General features: G+C 37.7%; 1 protein-coding gene across 5 annotated transcripts; it reads left to right on the forward strand.

Moving 5' to 3' along the window:
- Positions 1-430: 430 nt before the first annotated feature.
- Positions 431-18,918, forward strand: cpne1 (copine I). 5 transcript variants are annotated; one of them, XM_081358125.1, is made up of 16 exons: positions 431-635; positions 12,112-12,243; positions 12,952-13,131; positions 13,275-13,349; positions 13,733-13,804; positions 14,005-14,088; positions 14,210-14,299; positions 15,144-15,239; positions 15,582-15,668; positions 15,772-15,831; positions 16,002-16,135; positions 16,757-16,811; positions 16,898-16,949; positions 17,064-17,197; positions 17,358-17,594; positions 17,678-18,918. In XM_081358125.1, exons 2-16 carry the CDS (start codon positions 12,112-12,114, stop codon positions 17,789-17,791), a joined length of 1,602 nt encoding a protein of 533 aa, XP_081214251.1. In that variant the 5' UTR covers positions 431-635; the 3' UTR covers positions 17,792-18,918. The 5 variants fall into 5 exon arrangements, with proteins under 5 accessions (XP_081214251.1, XP_081214249.1, XP_081214248.1 ...); XM_081358123.1 differs by lacking the exon at positions 15,144-15,239 and adding an exon at positions 15,327-15,425 and having other exon boundaries at positions 440-635; XM_081358126.1 differs by lacking the exon at positions 431-635 and adding an exon at positions 11,601-11,696.
- Positions 18,919-19,938: the final 1,020 nt, after the last annotated feature.

The raw sequence follows: 19,938 nt of genomic DNA on the forward strand, positions 1-19,938 counted from the left end.
AAAAGTCTTAACGGAAGCCCTTTTCAGAATTGGCCCCCTGACTAATAAGAAAATACGATCATAACGTCCATCCGACCATCCATCCATCCATAGAGTTCTGCAAGTGGTGCTCACTGCAGAGTCCAATGACGTCCTGCTCCACATTCGCTCCTCCTCGCTGGACGTCTAGACTCCACCTGGGCCTAATGGGTGGAGCTAGAATATCCAACCACACCCTAACCCTAACCCAGAGTCATATGGCTCTGCCTAACCCTACCCACCACAACTCTATCCCTCCACCCCATTGGAGCTCCAGAGAGGAGGAGCTGAACTAATCCAACCCCATTGGAGCTCCAGAGAGGAGGAGCTGGACTAATCCAACCCCATTGGAGCTCCAGAGAGGAGGAGCTAGTCGTCATTTGACTCTGCAGTGAGCACCACTTGCTCAAGTGACCCACCTACTACAGCGAGCGTCTGTCTCTGCTGCGCGTTTACTGATTGGCTTACATCAGCGCAAGCGCCGTCGATCTGTCTCCTGTCGATACTGAACAGATTGGGCACGACGATAAGACGCCGACGAACAAGAGGTGAAAGAAGACAACAGAAGCGTATCGTCTTTATTATTTTCAAAAGATCAGTTAAGACAAATAATTTCGGTAAGAATATGCAAAGTACATCAATTCACACAATGTATTTCATGTAGCCATACACAACACTCTCGACATTTGCAACATGCAGTGGTTTTATACGCTTAATGGAAGGCAGGGTGAGTGTGAGCTGCAAGCAATGAGCTGTTTAAATGGACAATGCACCGCTAGCCAGACATCCCTTCCTTTCCGTGCAGTGAATGTTGTTTTCAAATTTCTAAAACGTGCTATGCTGATTTGAAGAATTGTGAAAATGGCAGCGAGCTTTGTTTCAGTTGTAGACGACATCAATCCATTTGCGCTGGTAAATACAGACGGCGCCATTTTGTCATCTCGCTGGTTTTGAGGTTTGAATGGCTGATGACGCCATACGATGGATGTTATTGTTAAACTCTATTTACTTAGATCATTTTATTTTAAGAAATCAAAGAGTGCTGTGTTTTCAAAGCTTTTCTCGAACGGCTTTATATGTTTCTATTGTTATGATTCGCTATTTTATTTCAGTGGTTGTTCCAGCTAAAGCAAGCTGTAAACGTTCATAATAAGCAAAGTTGCCTGGATGAAGCTCATTTCATATTTGATGTTGTATCAAGTTTGTTGACACTTCGTCATATTTCAGCATAAGCATAAAATTGTACTTTAAGGGGTCGTTTGTGTTGACATTGGAGTGTTTGATTATGTGACATTGGAGTGTTGATGCAATGGAAAATGGAAATCGACAATTTTATACAACGTTTTTTAAAGTGCAATTAACAGACCTCAACCTTGATGTCATTTAATTATTTGGTTTTTAGTAGTTTCTACCTGTTTTTTTTGGCCTACATGCATTCGGGTTTATGTCCACATGGTTATTAGCCTCTGATTATGTGACGTAGTTTCCACTTAACATTGTATTAACCTTATCAAGCAAAATGTTGGAGGTTGTTGCTCATTTTGTGTTTGAAGACACTGTTTTATTCAACTTAACGTTACCTAGTTTTTGTGGTTTCTGGTGGTAGGTGATCAAATACTTCTCTTCCAATTTAAACAGTGCACACACACACACACAAAAATCTGTTATAATTTTCTCACCCTAACCCATAAGACCCATTAATAAAATGTTCAATTAAAGCGATCATGTCAGAACACTTGGATTTAAACAACTCTATAGCCTAACTTATGGATTACTTTTACAATCTATTTTTGTACTTTTTGATGCATTAGCCTAAAGTTTTAGTTGCATGGACTTTCAAAGTATTGACGAAGATGATGAAAGAATATTGTATAAATATCTCTATTTGTGTACTGAAGATAAAATTAGGCTAATAAGTCTTATAGATTTGGAACAGCATGAAGGTTGAGTTAATTATGACAGATTTTAAATTTTGGGGTAAACCATCCCTTTACGTGTCATGGACTAAGTTGAGTGTAAATTTCATGTTCTTTTGTAGTGTAATAGTGAAGAGAGGTGTCTACAGTGGTTGTACTTTTTAGTGTCTAAATTGGCCTTTTTTCTGATATTCTTTTATGTTTACAGGTTACCAATTTACAGATTAGAAATACACAAGTTAGGATTAAACAGGCTAGATGCTTTTAGAGAGGTTCTCTAATTACGTTTCTTATTCATTGCTCACAATTTACCAACATTATCAGATTTTATCTTCACGTCTATGCAAGGTCACAATCTGTTTTTCTAGCTTAATATACTACACAATGTTTAAAATTGTTCCTGTATTTTGATGTGTTGCTGTTAAGTGTGAATGTTTGCTGGGGTTCATGAAATACATGACATTCATGTTTTCTAAGACCAATTTTAATGTTTATGGCATTTGCGAAGCAGCCGGCAAACCTCTGATGTGCACAAGTGGTGATTCAATTTATTGTTTTGCTGTAGCAGAATGTTACTAAATGGGCTGGAAATTGCTGGATGGTTTTTTTGGAGACACTCATGGGTATGATTGTTCTAATGCTGTTTACATATATTTCCCTCCATTTATTCTTTTTATTACAGTCGAGAATTGATTTTAAATGATTGCCGTCAGGATTGGCTTGGGTATCCTGTGCATCTTGTAACGAAGCAGCACTTTAAATACAGGTAAGCATTTGAGGGATCTTAGTCAAACAAACGTAGAAATATTTGGTCAACTTATTTTTTTAAATTGTTGAATAAAAGAGTGAGAAAAATTAATGAATTTAGAAATGTTGAAATTTGTTAGAAATGTTTTGTTGTCTTGAGTAATATATCATTGCAGTATGGATTCTTTGTGAATGGATGACAATCTACAATGCAATTAACATTTTTACAGTGGCTACAGTAAAATGTTAAAAAACAAATAATTTATTTTTCCAGAGGGTTCCCAGGGCTCAAAGCTAATGATTTTTTTTCTACTGGTCCGGTCAGGCCAGTGGTTAAAATTTGTATTTGCCCTGCCAAAAATTTTACTGACCCCACTACAAAATAGTAATTAAAATAAATAAAATGGGTATTGTTTGATTAACATCAAAACAAACACAGCTGCAGGTTTATTAGGCAGCTGTCACTTTAAGAGCTGCATGGATCCAATATACTGTTACACATGTGTTGTATTTCTCAACTCTTCATGTTCTCTTAAGATATCACAGACTGTTTTTATGTATTTAGTATTTTAGGAAACTCTGAAACAAGTTTTTGAAGTTATTTTGTGTGAATATGTCAGTTCAAAAATAGACGTGATCGAGAGCTCTATTCAGCATTCGCACGCTGTTGGAGAAGCGTCTTTTGTGGGTGTGCGCTTCAGATGTGTGCGCACACAAAACTTCTCACGTTGTTGAATTGGTTTCTCTTTTGCGCTGTCTTACACTTATTTAAATTGGCAAGGCTTAAAAACACGAGCAATTGATAAACTCGTAATGCAGCACTGGCCCAATTGGGCGAGTGACCGTTGCGTCAACTGTCCTGAGCAACGTTTACTCTGGTCCCGGGCCATCGGGCAGTCCTTATTGTTGGGCCCTGCTTCCCACAGTTGTTAAAAACCTGGAAATATAAGGATAATTTTTAAATTGTAATTTTTAACTCTGGAAAAGTTAAAGGGATAGTTCACCCAAAAATGAAAATTAAGTCATTTACTCACCCGCAAGTTGTTCCAAACCTGCATGAATTTCTTTTTTCTGCTGAACACAAAAGAAGATATTTTGAAAAATATGGGTAACCAAACAGGTCCAGGGTCCCATTGACTTCCATAGTATTTTTTTTCCCATACTATGGAAGTCAATGGAGCCCTGGGCCGGTTTGGTTACCCATATTCTTCAAAGTATCTTGTTTAGGTCAAAATGTGTGGGAACCCTTTGGTCAGCAATCTTCAAGCAAAGGACTGTGTAAAATAAGCTTAAACAGTGGTTTTCAATGCTGGTCCTGTGTTTTTTTTAATCCTGGTCCTAGGGTCCCACAGCACTGCATTTTTTTCCTTTATTTAAAACACCTGATTCAGATCATAAGCTCATTAGGAGAAAGCTCAATGAACTGAACTGATTATGTCAGATATAAAAAAATGTGCAGTGCTGTTGTGGGTCCTCAGGACCAGGATTAAAAAACACTGGGCTGCATTTGCTATACAAATAACAGTATTAGTGTTGTCAAACTTCTGACATATTTGAAGATTGTGACTTCAATTCTCAGTTAAACTCAGGCAATGGGTGTGTTTAACAGTGTTTTATGTAGTTATCTGGGTATGTAGTCTTTCAAGATTAAGTGTTTAATGATTTAACCTCATTCTAAATTGTTGTGTTGTATATAAAGTGAAATGCAGTATGCTAGCTACTAGGGGTGGTGAAAAAAATCGATTATTGATTAATCGCGAGTATGTTATGGACGAGTATGAATCGATTATCAAATTTTCAAAAATCGATTTTTTATAAAAAAAAAATAAAAAAAAAATCCACTCTGCGTGCATTTAGAGCATGTTATGTTATGAGAGGCGAATCACAACTACTTCAGAAAACCCAGCACAGTATAGGAACTACCAGGCAGTGACGTATGTGTACGCTGAAATAAAAAGTATTTGACCTCAGAAAAACGGACGTTCCTGTCCTGTCAGCCGTTATACTGTACTCGTAGCGCACACTCTTCAATTGCACGCGCAAATGCGGAGGGGCGCGCCGTGTATCGCCTCACTGTATAGTGCAAAGTGCAAAGGAAACTACGAGCATGCAACGTTGTTACGTTGTAAATTAGTAAGTCATGAAATAAAAGTAAAATACCAATAAATCACGTTACTGGTACGTCGTGTGTTAGCTGAGAAGGATTTGCATGCAGGCATGATTTTCATTCTATTCACCAGGAGCAGTTTCCATGTTTCATTAACAGTTCTTGTTAGTATTGTGTATTCACCATGGTAACTGTCGTTTCAATATTAACGCCAAAATGCCACTTTATTTTCACTTTGTGTTATTTTTTATATTTGTAAAATACTGTGGTGGCTCATACCAACATTGTATTAAAAGCTAGTTTGGTTCAACTTGATGAGTCACAACACAATGTGATGTATTCATTTCTGTGTTCTACAGAACATAAGCTACATACAAATAATTCTGAAGTTATAACTACACGACACAGAAAGTGCTTTGAGTTGTTACTCAATAAAAGAGTTAAGTAATTCAGCAGCTGACTTTTTTTAATACTGCAATCACTTAGTGTATTTTTGTTTACTGTTGTGAACTGGAAAATCAATAATCGCTAATCGAAAATCGTTAATAATCGAAAATCGACTGTAATCGAATCGGGACTTCAATAATCGTAATCGAATCGAATCGGGAAATCAGACAGATTAACCACCCCTACTAGCTACTAGTGTGCTTTAGCTATGACTCCAAAGCCATTAAAAGGTGTGATGAGCTAAGAATCTGTGTTAGGCTTTGTGTTAAAATTCATGCGCTATTTATTCTGCTGTTGTCATAATGTTTCTCACATAATCTTTGGTCTTGCTGTTAATTGTCTTGTGGTTTGTATGCTGGTTCTCTGTGTTATCTTTTTACCTTTTACCATAGCCTGACAGTCGTTGCCTTCTTTCATCTACAGGTGTGTTTTGTTGCACCTCAGCATGGCTGTGGTCATCCGTTTGCAGGGTCTCCCCATTGTGGCTGGGACTATGGACATACGTCATTTCTTCTCTGGATTGACCATCCCGGATGGTGGTGTGCATATTGTAGGGGGTGAACACGGTGAGGCTTTTATCGTGTTCGCCACAGATGAAGATGCAAGGCTTGGAATGATGCGCACAGGGGGTTCGATCAAAGGTTCCAAGGTGTCTCTGTTACTGAGTAGCAAAACAGAAATGCAAAACATGATTGAGCTGAGCCGTAGGCGCTTTGAAACCGGCAGTGCAGAGGTTGCCACAGGAAATGGCAGTAGGCCGGGTCCACCTGTTAGTACTGGTGGAAGTGGAAGGGGCAACTTGGCAACCACAGCACAAGGTTTTAGTAACACAACTTCAACTACAGCCACCACAGCAGTGTCAACACACGAGCCTGTAAGCAACAAGACTGTCCCTACCTTTTCGACCACTACCATGGGAAATATGCCCCCAAACTTTAATAATTTTAGCAGCCCAAGTCTTAGTTTGGGATCAACAATGACAACGGCAATGTCGTCCTTGAACTCTGTACCTCCCCCAATACCTCCCTTGCCCACCATGCCAACTCTACCACCGATGCCCCCCATGCCAGGACCCCCACCAGTATCCACATTACCACCAGTACCTTCTGTTAATCCGCTAACGTCAGTGCCTCCGGTCCCTCCCATTGCACACATGACGCACATGTCTGCGCTTCCTCCATTCAATCCTGGTGTCCCTCCCCCAGTCGGCCCTTTATCTGGTGGTATAGGTGCCTCTGGTCCAATGTCTCTCGGAAATCACAATCCAATGTTCCTGAATCCCCTAAACCCTCTAAACCCCCTTAACCCCCTTAACCTCCAATCTCACATGAAATCAGCAGCGACGAACCCAGATGAGTTTTATGTTCATCTACACGGCCTTCCTTTTTCAGTCACTGAATGTGAAGTCAGAGATTTCTTCCAGGGGCTTGGGATTGAGTCTGTTCGTTTGCTCAAAGACCACCTGGGTAGAAACAACGGCAGGGCATTGGTTAAGTTCTTCTCGCCCCAAGAGTCTTTTGAAGCTCTGAAAAGAAATGCTGGAATGATTGGCCAAAGATACGTTGAAGTTTCTCCAGCTACAGAGCGACAGTGGAGAGAGAGTGCAGGACAGTCTAAACCAGGTGGTGACTCCGAACACAATCGCCATCGTCGCAGAAGTGCCAATTCGCCACCACCCTCTGGTCGCGAGCGAGCCAGATCCCGATCTCCCCACAAACTAGAATTCTGTGTGTATTTGAAAGGACTCCCATATGAAGCCGAAAACAAGCAGATCTTTGAGTTTTTCAAAAATCTTGACATTGTTGAAGATAGCATTTACATTGCATACGGACCCAATGGCAGGGCAACCGGTGAGGGATTTGTGGAGTTTAGGAATGAAAATGATTACAAAGCTGCTCTCGGATGCCATATGCAGTACATGGGTAGTCGGTTTATTCAGGTGCATCCGATCACAAAGAAAAACATGTATGAAAAGATAGACACCATTCGCAAACGAATGCAGGGTTCCCAGGGTGATCAGAAGAATAGCTCAGGAGGAGGAAAGAGTGCCAAGAATTGTGCTCACATAACCAATATTCCTTATAATGTGACGAAAAAAGATGTCCGTCTTTTTCTTGATGGCATTCAGTTGTTTGAGGAAAGTCTTAAGGTGCTAGTTGACGCAAACGGTAATGGTCTTGGCCAGGCTATTGTGCAGTTTAAGTCTGACGAGGATGCACTGAAAGCAGAGAGACTCCACAGGCAAAAACTGAATGGCAGGGATGCTTTTGTTCATTTGGTAACATTCGATCAGATGAAGGAAGTTGAGAGAAATCCTCCTCCACAAGCAAAGAGAGGCCAGAAATCCCTAGGAAATTCCCATGCCCATTCTCATGCACACGCACAGCCCCAGGCCCAAGTTCCCCAAGTGCCTCATGCTTTTCCAGGAATGACAGGCGACGAGTTTAGTTTTCTGAGAAATGCTGTAGGGACCCTTGGCAACGGTCCCCCTTTTGTCAACCCGTTCGTTGCCCCAGGTAATGGACTGGCAGGTCCACCGCCTTTGCCGCCACTTGGTGCTGCTTTGGGTGATGTCTCGCTAGGCCTTCCCCCACCAATGGTTGGAGGACCCCTGCCCGGTCCTGTTCTAGAGCACCCTGGTTTCAGACCCAGTGCACCTTCTGGCTTTGGTGCACCAGAGCCATTAAGGGGCATCCCATCATTTGATAATGGATCTTCTCGTAAAGCCATCGGCCAAAATCATGGAGGAAGCCAAGGTCAGAGGCCAGCTTCTGAGAGTCTTAGAGGACCTTCCAGTGGTCCAGGTAATTCACGGCCCACCATTGTCAAAATTCAAAACATGCCCTTTACTGTGACTGTTGATGAGATAATTGATTTTTTCTATGGCTATCAAGTGTTGCCTGGTTCTGTATGCTTGCAATTCAATGAGAAAGGTTTGCCCACTGGGGAAGCAATGGTTGCTTTTGACTCCCAAGATGAAGCAATGGCTGCTGTTATGGACCTGAATGATAGGCCTATTGGGGCAAGAAAAGTGAAGATCACTTTGGGATGAAAACAATGACTATGTCATTGCAAATTATGTTTTCTTTTGACACGGTTTTCTGACAAATTAACTGAACTGGTTGTTTTTATGTACAGAAGAAGAAACTGACAAGTATTAGTTTTTTTTCCTGGACACATTATGTATCCAAGATTGTAGTTTCATGAAGCATGACAATTGAGGAAAGACAATATTTATTTTAAATTCCTCTAAACAGCGTTGTTTAAGACTTCAGGCCAATAATGTTTTAGTTCACATCTGCAGATCAGAAAAGGGGGCAACTTCATAGCGGTATGTTCATTAGAGCCTAATAGCTGTGGAGGTTAGTTCCTCATTGTTTGGTATCTCTGCTCAAGTTTTACACATCTGTATATTATCCATGCTGCATCTACGCATTTGAAGTAAAAAAAAACCTGCTGCTGTGCATTGTGCGCTATATACATGTCTACACTTCAGTTACAATGTTTGCTCTCTGCTGCAAGTTTTTTTCTGTCAATAAAATGCAAATGCTGTCTTTATCAATATCTGTTGCTGTCACATTGGATTGCTATAAAAGCCTGATGTCAAACCAATACTTCACTGTACACTATAAGCGGATGTGAAGCACATGCGGCATTGTAATATAATGTAAATGAAAGCATTTTACTCTCTTTGCTTAGCTCTCTTCACAATGTGTTGTGGTGTTTGATGATAGCTTCCTTTTTTTTTTTTTTTTGGATGTTTGGCTTTTTTTAAAGTTTTGCAGAAATGGATCAGTTGTTATACGTAGTTTTGTTTGACGTTCCAGCGCTTTTTCTCTTGTAAATACTTTCCAGCTGAACTATTTTGTCAATAAAATGCCATTCCTGAAATGATGACACTTAAAGGTATTGTATTCTCTCCTGTCCTTCTGTTTCTTTCAGTTCAAATATGAACAATAAAATGTTTTGCTGTGACTTCCTTGTTTCCCATATTGAACTGCATAATTATATTTTGGATCTCTTTTTTTTCTTTTTTCTTTTTTTTTTCCTTCAGATGTCTTCTAAAGATGTGACTAGCTCTAATCTTTTGCTTGTTGCTTAAGACTCTTTATAATATTGTGGCATTGACCTTTTCCCACAGTGCTTTATTTAAAACTTTCACTTTTTAAATTTGATATTTTCTGCTGCCACAGATATGCATTTCAGGTATAAGCTTTATACTGTTTTGTTTTTTAGAGTGAAAAAATTGTCTAGTAGTTATTTTAGTTTGGATTCTGTTGAACTGCACAGGATAAATTTAGTGTGCCCTTATGCCTGCCGCATTACACAAAACATATCTTAATTGTGTATGGATCAAAAACTTATGAAATTCTGCCCCAGTTGTGCCACAGATGGTTTTTTAAGAATGCAGTGTCTCTAAATGAAACATTAAAGAGGAACACATTGTTGTATTTGGCTGTTTTTGAACTTTGTTCTGATCTAACAGTGGAAGAACAATTCTCATACAAACTGCACTGATGAGAGGCACATGAAATGTTTCATCGTTTTGGCTGTGGATTATGATGGCAAATGATGATATGCTGCATAAAAGATTATTCAAGTTGCACATGCTTGTCATTTCTCTCTAGCAGCTGGGTTTTCAAAGAATTTGCACATTCTCGATGCATTTCTTTAAAGCAGGTCAAGTGGTATTGCTCTCAAGCGCTGCTCTTTGATGCTTTGAATCTGCTTGCACTGGGCCTGTTCAGAAGCACAAGTTCACGGTTATTTACGCAAGTTTTTTATTTGGGTTGAGCTTTTGTACTTTTGGTGTTGTGAAATGCTATGGAATTAAATTCATGATGAATTGAGTGCATTTCTGCCTGTTTCACATTCTTGGGTGGTTCTCAAGCATTGTGGACTACATATTTTACTTTGTGCCTTTTTGATGCTGAGCCTTGATTCCTGATTAACATTAATGTTCAGGTAAGTTGTAATCATAGACATTAGTGCTGCTATAAACTATCTGTGAGCATTGGATTTTCTGCCAGATTTATTAGTGTTTGATAGTTTTTTAGTTTTTAAGGAAGAATGCATTGTGGGGGGAAAATTGGGACTTTTTAATTACAATTTTTTGCTTTAATTGAGTCTTCGTTTTGAGAAATAAAATGTTATTCATTGCCAGGATAGTTCTGGAAAAAAATTAACTCATATTGCTGCAGAAATATATTGTTTATATATTTGTATTATTATATATATTTTTTTAAAGTGGAGGTATTTAATTGAAATATTGTTTCTATGGCCCGGTTTCACAGACAAGGTTTAGATTAAGCTAGGATTAGGCCTTAGTTCAATTAGGACATTTAAGTAGCTTTTATAAATGTGCCTTAGAAAAAAAACCATTACTGGTGTAAATCTTGAAACAAAACAATGGCACTGACATATTTTAAGATAGCAGAGCAAGTTGCTTTCAGTTAAAACAGCTCAAACCTGCATTGTAGTCTGCGACTATGTTTAAGCCTTGTCTGTGAAACCGGGGGTATAAATTGTGTACACAATAACAGTTAAACCATTGCTTTATGGTGGTGATTTGAATTGGTGAGATTGATGTTGAAAAGTATAGCTTTCTCATAGACATTGACTTCTATACATGTAAGGCTATATTTTGATTGCACTGCAATATTAAGAAGGAAAAGGGGCCACTAATTTGTCACTCTTAAAGACAGATTAGCCAGCAAATACGGTACAACGGAGTAATATAAGAATTTGTTCTGTAGTGTGTGTGTTTGTTTGCTTTTTGTAAATTATTTGGCCCAGTTGTGGAATCTGTGTTACCATGGTGACATAGCGGTCAAGGCAATCACGCTCTGCTTCTGCTCGCTGTTTACCCAACTGCTACGACAGGTTGCTCTTAAACCAGTCGAGACTAGCTGCTGTGCTGTGGCGCTACTGATAAAACTGACACGCTGGCAGAATACGTAACAAATGTAATGATTCTGATTGATTGCTGCATTGTTGGGTGTACGTGAAAGCATTATGAACTCATGCAGTCATATATAAATTATTCAGCTATTACGCTGAAACTGTTATAATATAGATTATATTCGTAGTATTCGTTACACGCGTGTTTTTTATATATCATTTTAAGTGTGAATCTGAGTTCACGGCGTTGGTAAAAATTAGAATGTTTGTAGTTATGTTGTTGTCTGTGTAATGACTCACTCCTCACGTTGGTTTCATGCACACTGCTCTCTGTGCTGCCGCTGCGAGCTTGTGCTGTGATTGACAGGCTCTTGGCCAATCGCAGAGTAGTTCAGCTGGCGTTCTGACCAATAGCGTTGCACGTCCTGAGGAGTTGAATGGCACCGCCCTGCTCATTTGATATTACATGAACGTGTCAGGGTGTAGACGGTAGTACTAGTAAGCAGTTTTGTTTCGACAGAGAATCTCCGAGCACAATTTCTGCAGTTTGAAAGTTAAGGGTATGATATTTTTAGTTTCACGGTTGCATTTGTCAGCTCATCTTATAGTATCGGGGTGTCTGTATTAGATTTGCAGTGCGCCATTAAGCATTGCAGAAATATAGTTTCAATCGCGTTAACATATTTAAGGCGTGACTCTCGGACAGCCTCAAATACTGACATTTAGGCCCTCAGACACGACATTTGCCACATTTGTTTTAAAATATATATATTTTAAAACGCGTAATTTTGTAAAAAACGAGCATGTATGATTCGGAGATTGTATGAATTTTGTATTGCTTTTTATTACGGCCAATTTGAACAAAATTGTCTGAACATTACTTTCTTTCTTCAAATTTCACTTCCTCGCGTGTGTAAGCTTCAGTCATGATTAATTGAAGCTAGAACTTCATACATTTTTTTTGTCTGTTTTCAGATGGCCGTTCAGTGTGTGTCGAAAATCGAGCTCTCCATCTCTTGCAATAATCTTCTGGATAAAGATGTTGGATCCAAATCGGATCCACTCTGTGTCCTGCTGCAGAGTGTCGGCGATGACAAATGGACAGAGGTAAGTTACACACTTTAACCCTCGAACAGCTGCTGTAACAAACATTGCAGTTATGTTTCCTCTTTTTATAGTGTTACAGCTGCTGCCACTTTCAAATGCATCACTGCAACAGTTTTGATGGGGGGAAATGTCATTGCTCTCTGACACCATTACTAACACAATTGAAACAGATTTAGATTTATTATTTAAAGTAGTTAGTAAGTATATTATAGAAAGAAAATGTTCTTATTTACTTAATTATTATTTTTACCTTTTTTAAATTAATCATTACTTGAATAAAACAAATGTTGAGACAATATTATATAGATAAGTTTTAAAATTAAATGAAATTATATTAATAATTAATATTATTAAAATATATTATTTAGGCATTAACTCAATTTAATGTTTTACTTACAGCCAGGTGTTTTAATAATTTGTGGCATTGTTAACTCATTAAACTGTAAGGAAGAGATGATAATTTGGTAGATGATTTAAAAATATTCGTTAATCATATGTAGGTAGCGTATTCATTCGAATGTAATCGAATGACACAGCTATTGTCAACTTTTATTCAAATATTATTATAAATAGTCAATTGTTTTAAATTGCGATGCCATGAAACATGCTAAATTGTGTGGACATCATACATATATATATATTATATGCCATTAAAAACAAATGACCTTATTTTCTTGTCACATTGCTGAATGTATGTGATCATTGCAGGTAGAACGCACAGAGAGAGTGAAGAATTGCCAGGACCCCGAGTTCTCCACAAAACTTCACATTGACTACTACTTTGAGAAGGTGCAGAAACTAAAGTTTGGCGTCTATGACATTGACAACAAGTCTGTTGACCTCAAGGATGATGACTTTCTGGGAGGCTTTGAATGCACCCTTGGTCAGGTATGTATTGTGAGTAGTGATACAGTGAAATGCTGTTTTGTGCTAGTTGCTGCAGAACAGTGCTAATCATTAGTCACACTGTACTTCGTTAAAAATATAACATATGCATAATGGCCTTGTTTATGCACCAACCTTTACAACAGATTGTATCAAGTAGGAAGATTACCAGACCTCTTCAGCTCAAGGCAACAAAACCAGCTGGGAAAGGCACAATAACGGTATGTTCATATAAACACTCTTACTGATATTTCTAATATGGAAAAGAACATAGGGATTTGTTACATGACAGTTTTACCATCTTCATCTTCCTGTTGAATGTTTTACAGGCATCAGAATTCAATTCATTTTCATTTGTGGTATCTTTGTTTGAAGAAGACTTTAAGAGCTCCATAAAATAATTAGTTTTATTTGATAATCCACAAAAGCCCTCTGTTTGAGCAAAATAACATTTGCATGTTTGAATTCATGCAAAGTTTGTCAATGATGTGTACCATCATCTAGCTGTTCGTTTTTGCAAGCATCGCTTTCCACATTTCTACAACTGTTCTGCCATTCAAAATGTTTCTTACATTTAGTAATGTTGTATTTTTGGTATGTACAGATTACAGCAGATGAAGTGAAGGACAACAGGGCTATTGTAATGGAAGTGGAGGCAAAAAACCTGGATAAAAAGGTAGACATAATCATCCTCTTGTTATAACCAATTATGATTTGTACTTCATCAGTTATTGCTGCAAAAGAAACAGGGAAAATGTTGAAATGTCACCACTGGTTTACCACTCACAAAAAAAAAACATATTCAGGGTAAAAGCCAGTTATGGTACTGAGTTTTGAGTTATATGGAAGCTGCACTATTCACTTATCTTTTTTTAGGATCTGTTTGGGAAGTCTGATCCATTCTTGGAGTTTTTCAAGCAAGAAGAAGATGGGAAATGGCAGTTAATTCACAGGACAGAGGTTTTTACCCACTTTCACTCACTCACTGAACCAAATATTAGTCTATTTGTGCATGCAGAACAAATCATGAGTTGTTGGATTTGTTTGCTGATGGTTGTTGACTTTGATCTGTTACTGATAGGTCATCAAGAATAATTTGAATCCATCTTGGAAAAAGTTTACCGTCTCCTTGCATACATTCTGTGGTGGTGACCTGAACAAACCAATCAAGGTAACTACAAAGTTTTTTATGCTTACTCAGATGTGCATTTGTCATGGGAAGTTATCAGAATTGCAGAAGACAGTTTCACTATGCAAGAGAGAAACAATTTACTTCTGCTCTTATTTCTGTTTTTTGTAACATCACATATGCTACCGTTCAAAAGTTTGGGGTATGTAAGTTTTTTTTTTTATGTTCTTGAAAGAATCTCTTATGCTCACCAAGGCTGCATTTGTTTGACATAAAGATCTTTTGTAACTGTTAACCATTTGCAACAGCGATACATGACTATTCTATTTTAGAAACTGTTGCTATTTCTGCAGCGTCATGGCATGGCGTCAAGTACATTCAAACTGTGGACTGCATTTTTGCCCTTATTATCTTGAATTTTAGGATCATTCTGACTGCATTCTGTAGGCTCCATCATGCAGCGAGTTGTTGCCCTTCTTCATGTTCGTCACCAATCAACTGTATGAAATGTAAGATTACCTACTTAGGTCTGGGGTGGGTGCGATAAATGCGTTAATTTTAACGCATTATTTCCCCCCATGACTAATTAAATGAATGCGCTAAATTGACAGCCCTATTAAAAATACATATGGTGTAATATTAATGGTCTGGTAGTTAGGACACTGTGTAAAATTCTTAACTGATATATTTGATCAATTAAATGCAACTTTAATTGATAAAATCTTACTGACCCCCAACATTTGAACAGTAGTGTACAAAACTTAGGCAATAATGTATTTTTCTGAGGTAGCTATTAGATCAGAAGAAAAAAACGCATATAATCATGTCATGTAAAGACGTCATCTGCCAGCACTTTCAGTTGTCCTAGTCCTTGTCTGATTGCTAGGTAACATGTTACGATAAGGATGAAGACACAAGCTCAGACATGATAGGAGAGTTCACCTGCACCACTGCTAAACTAATCGAGGCTAAAGACAATGCGGTGAGCAGGATGCATGTCATTTAATCTTCTCTAAATATCTTTCTTTTTCTTTCTGTCTGTCTGTATGTCCCTGGCTTTTTGTTTTAGGTTCATTGTTCTGATTATGATAGTGATGGCTCTCATGATCTCATTGGTGTGTTTCAAACTAATGTGTCAGATCTGCAGAAAGCAGTTAATGGCTCCCCGGTGAGACTCCACCTCCACTGCGCCAAGCTTTTTTTGTTGCCATTGTGTTAATAGTAGAACATTTCTTTATCTTCACATAAATTTCCATCCTATTCACTTCCATAATTTCTTAGGGATTTATTAAAGGGCATAAGTGAAAAGTTTTCATTTTTGTAGGTCGAGTTTGACTGCATTCATCCAGAGAAGCAAAAGAAGAAAAAGAGTTATAAGAACTCTGGGGTCGTCAGGATTAAGTATTGCAAGGTTCGAACAACCTTCATCTGTTATGAATGAAAATGGAAATTTCAGAATTCTTTACAATAATTTTACAATAATGATAATAAATAATCTCCACACTGTCTTTCAGCTTGAAGCACAGTATTCATTTCTGGATTATGTGATGGGAGGTTGCCAAATTAACTTCACGGTAAGATCAGTCATGGCACAATATTTGCTTCTGATAGCTGGTGTCTATTTTGCAGTTGTTTACATTTTGATATTATCAATGGGTATAATGCAGAACATCAAATGTAGGTTGTACATTTGTGGCTTTATGGTTTAAGCTCTAAAACATTGGTGGAAATTGTTTGGTTTTAGGTGGGCATTGACTTCACTGGCTCTAATGGAGACCCCCGCTCCCCTGACTCTCTTCACTATATCAACCCTAATGGTGTAAACCAGTATCTGTCAGCCATCTGGTCCGTTGGTCAGGTAGTCCAAGACTATGACACGTAAGAAGACGATTTTGTCCATAGACTTTCCTCCAGCTGTGTGACAGAAAGGAAAAAATTAAGTCTAAAACCATTCAGTGTTGCTACAAACTAACATATCTTCACCCATTGAGTAGTGCATTGTAATTGTTATAGGAAAGTATAGAAATATAGAAGTTGTTTTAATATGTATACACTACCGTTCAAAAGTTTGGGGCTAGTATGAATTTTATTTATTTTTTTAAAGTAAGTAATACTTTTATTAAGCAAAGATGCATCAAATTGATCTAAAGTGACAGTTAAGACATTTAATGTTACAAAAGTTTTCTTTGTTTTTTTGTTTGTTTTAAATCACCATTTTCAAAAAAAAGTAAGCTATTTAACATTGATAAAAAATAAATGTTTTTTGAATACAAATCAGCATATTAGAATGATTTCTGAAGGAAATACTGGAGTAATGATTGCTGATAATTCAGCTTTGCATCCCAGGAATAAATGACATTTTAAGAGGTATTAAAATAGATATTCTAATTAGTTCTTTTAAATTGTAATATTTCCCATTAGCTCTGCTGAATTTTTGATCAAATACATTCATAAGAGACTTTTTGTCTATAATATATTTTTCTCTGTCTTCCCTTGTAGTGATAAACTTTTCCCAGCATTTGGATTTGGTGCTCAAATACCTCCAAACTTCCAGGTTAGACATTATAGGTGTTCTTGATACTTTTTCATTATTAGTTGTAATCATAATTTAATTTGACAAACTTTTTTTCAATTTCTTAGGTATCCCATGAGTTCCCATTGAACTTCAACCCCAATAGCCCATATTGCCAAGGTAAGAGTCCCATTGTTTGAAAAATTAATCTGAAATTTAACAATTGCATAACTGTCTCACTTAAAAGAAATTCTAGCATGTCTGTCACATGTGCTGATGTTTTATACCATGCAGGAGTGCAAGGAATTGTGGAGGCCTATCGTATGTCTTTGCCTCAAGTCCGTCTCTATGGGCCTACCAACTTCTCCCCCATTATAAATCATGTGGCCCGAATTGCAGCCGGAGCCGCCCAGCAACCAAATGCAGCTGTAAGTAATACCAACAAGTGCCCCTTTTTTTGTAGTGCACTGCCTCATCCAACTCAGGATGTGGTTTAATGGGTACTCGTGCATTTTTGAGCCGTGGTCTACCATGGCATTTTCAGTCCATTAACACTATGTATGTCTAACATCTTTCTCTCTTAATTAGCAATACTTTGTGCTGTTGATCATCACTGATGGGGAGATCACTGATCTCGACCAGACCAGACAGTCCATCGTGAACTGCTCCAAACTTCCCATGTCCATCATCATCGTGGGTGTGGGTGAGGCAGACTTTAAGGCCATGGAGTTTCTTGATGGGGACAGTGGAGTTCTCAAATCTGTGACCGGGGAGCCGGCGGTCAGAGATATTGTGCAGTTCGTGCCCTTCAAGCAGTTTGCCAGTGTAAGATCCTTGTTAAATTTTTATAGAAATTGCATGCTGGTTAGAAGTTCTTAAATTCATATCCAGTGTTTATTTCTTCTTAGGCTCCTAAAGAAGCATTGGCTCAGAGTGTTCTAGCTGAGGTGCCAAATCAACTGGTGTCGTACTTTAAAATGAGGAATCTGCTTCCTGTCAACCCCCCTCCACCGACCAAGTAGACACAGATTTGCAATGGAGACTGAAACATAGCCATCTAAATGAAATAGTTACGAGCTAAGTATATGGAACACCACTAGAGGGAGCCACAGCTCTGTTAAAGGATGCAATGTCGGATGTTGAACTCTTTCGAAAACCACTTGTATTCCATTTGTATTGCCTTTTTTATATATATTATGCAAACAATTTTAATTTTCAGTCCTTCATAGATTTATTTTATCTTCCTTGATTCCTCATATTATTCTTTTCCAACTGATATAGAGTTTTTATAAATATTCCTTTTTATAGATCTATTTTTCTGTAGTTACATGTATTTTTTTTATTTTGTTTATTGATACAGATGCCTTGATTTTCCTTAAGCCAAGATTTGAAGGCCTTTCGCTGCTTTTTGATGCCTATATATGCAATATCAATCAGGAATGCTGATTTATGAAATGCATTACACTTTCTGAGCTATAGTAGTTATCAGAGCAAAGTGAATCACTGAACTCATTCAGCCACTATGCTGCAAAACATAATCATGCTTGTCATAATAGAGATGATTAGTAGTTAGAACCTTGCCAAAGAAATCACTGCATGTCTCTTAGTAGCACACTATTTGAATTTAAGGAGAACTGACTTTAAAAATGCTGGTTTACTGGTATAAAGGCATTATATAGACTTTGGGACCATAGAAGACCATAGTGTCTTTTTAAGTTGTAGTTGGTGCCAAGTAATATTTTAAAGATTCCTTTGGAATGACAGGTAATTTTGATTTATCTAACACAAATGTTTGCACCTTAATCGCACAGTGAAGTTAATCTGCACTTATCCATTAGAGCTGTTGAATTTAGTCATATATATGCTTGCTCTTGCCACATAAAGCCTTATGGGACTGTTATCTTGTTTAACATTTTTTTTTTTATCTAATGATTTAAAGGGAATGGGGTTCTAATCATATTATCATTGTTTTTCCTAATCATGAAATATGTTTACACAGCAGCATGTTGTTCTGTTCTTCAGAAGCCATTTTATACTGTCAAGAAATGCTGAAAAAAATTACCTTATTAACACGCATAACACGTTTTTTTTTTTTATCCTTGAATGTGTAGCTTGTCATGTCTGCAACAATAAAGGCATATTATTTCAATCACTTTATGCCTTTTAGTTTTAAAGGCCGATATGAGGACAGCCGTTCACCTGTATGCTCCTATTACGCCCTTAGTTCACTAACTGTTCAACTGTCAACTTAAATTATCATAGGTAAATATTCCAACTCCTCCGCTGCCTAGGGAGTTTTCCTTCAGATGGAATTCCAGCACAGTTCCTCAAGGTGTAGGATCGTATAGTCTGAATATGTTTTCGAAGGCCACATGTGTATTGGATATTTGAAAGCGGCTTAATTGAGGATATATCTGACTACCACTTAAAGTTAGATTGCATTATACCTCAAGAACAATGAGGACCAACTGCACTCAAAGCTAACACCAGTGGATCAGGATTACAAGACGCAGAAACACACCAGCACTCTGCCATGTCTATTACTGTCATTTTAAAGAAGATATATAATCTGCCAGGGAAATATGACAGAAAAGTGGAGCTGTCATTTAGAGGTAAGCGCTGGATATTGAGGAATAACTATATTGCCATAGGATTAATGTAGTCTATTCAGTTGGATAAAAAGTGTTTTGAATATATATTTTTATATAAATCTTCAATAGCCTATAGATTATCTGGGAAACGACTGAGGTATTATGTCATGTTACTATTTTAAAACATTGTTTACGGTGCAGGATTTACTCACAAAACCAGGATCCTTCAGTGTGAGAATATAGCCATCTTCAATGAGGTAACTGTTTCAGTTGTTTACGATTAACTTCAGTTCATTTATCCGCTGCCTTTTTTAAAGTTATGATAATCACAACAGGATAGGCTACTAACAAAAACAGCTAATATTTGAATTACTGTTCCAGTCATAAAAGATAATTAGGCTTGTAGCTGCTTCTTTTCAAAAGTTTGGGGTCAGTAGGCTAGGCTACGAATCTGTTTTAGAAAGAAATCTCTTATGTTCACCAAGGCTACACTTATTTTAGAAAAACAGTAATATATGACCTAGTATTACAATTTAAATTAACTTTTCTATTTTTATTTATGTTCAAATGTAATATTC

This window comes from Scardinius erythrophthalmus, assembly GCF_964197995.2.
Source record: "Scardinius erythrophthalmus genome assembly, chromosome: 25".
Taxonomy (NCBI): domain Eukaryota; kingdom Metazoa; phylum Chordata; class Actinopteri; order Cypriniformes; family Leuciscidae; genus Scardinius; species Scardinius erythrophthalmus.

Excerpts from the sequence above, each read along its gene's own strand:
- cpne1 (XM_081358122.1), top strand. The coding sequence starts at position 5,681 with ATGGCTGTGGTCATCCGTTTGCAGGGTCTCCCCATTGTGGCTGGGACT.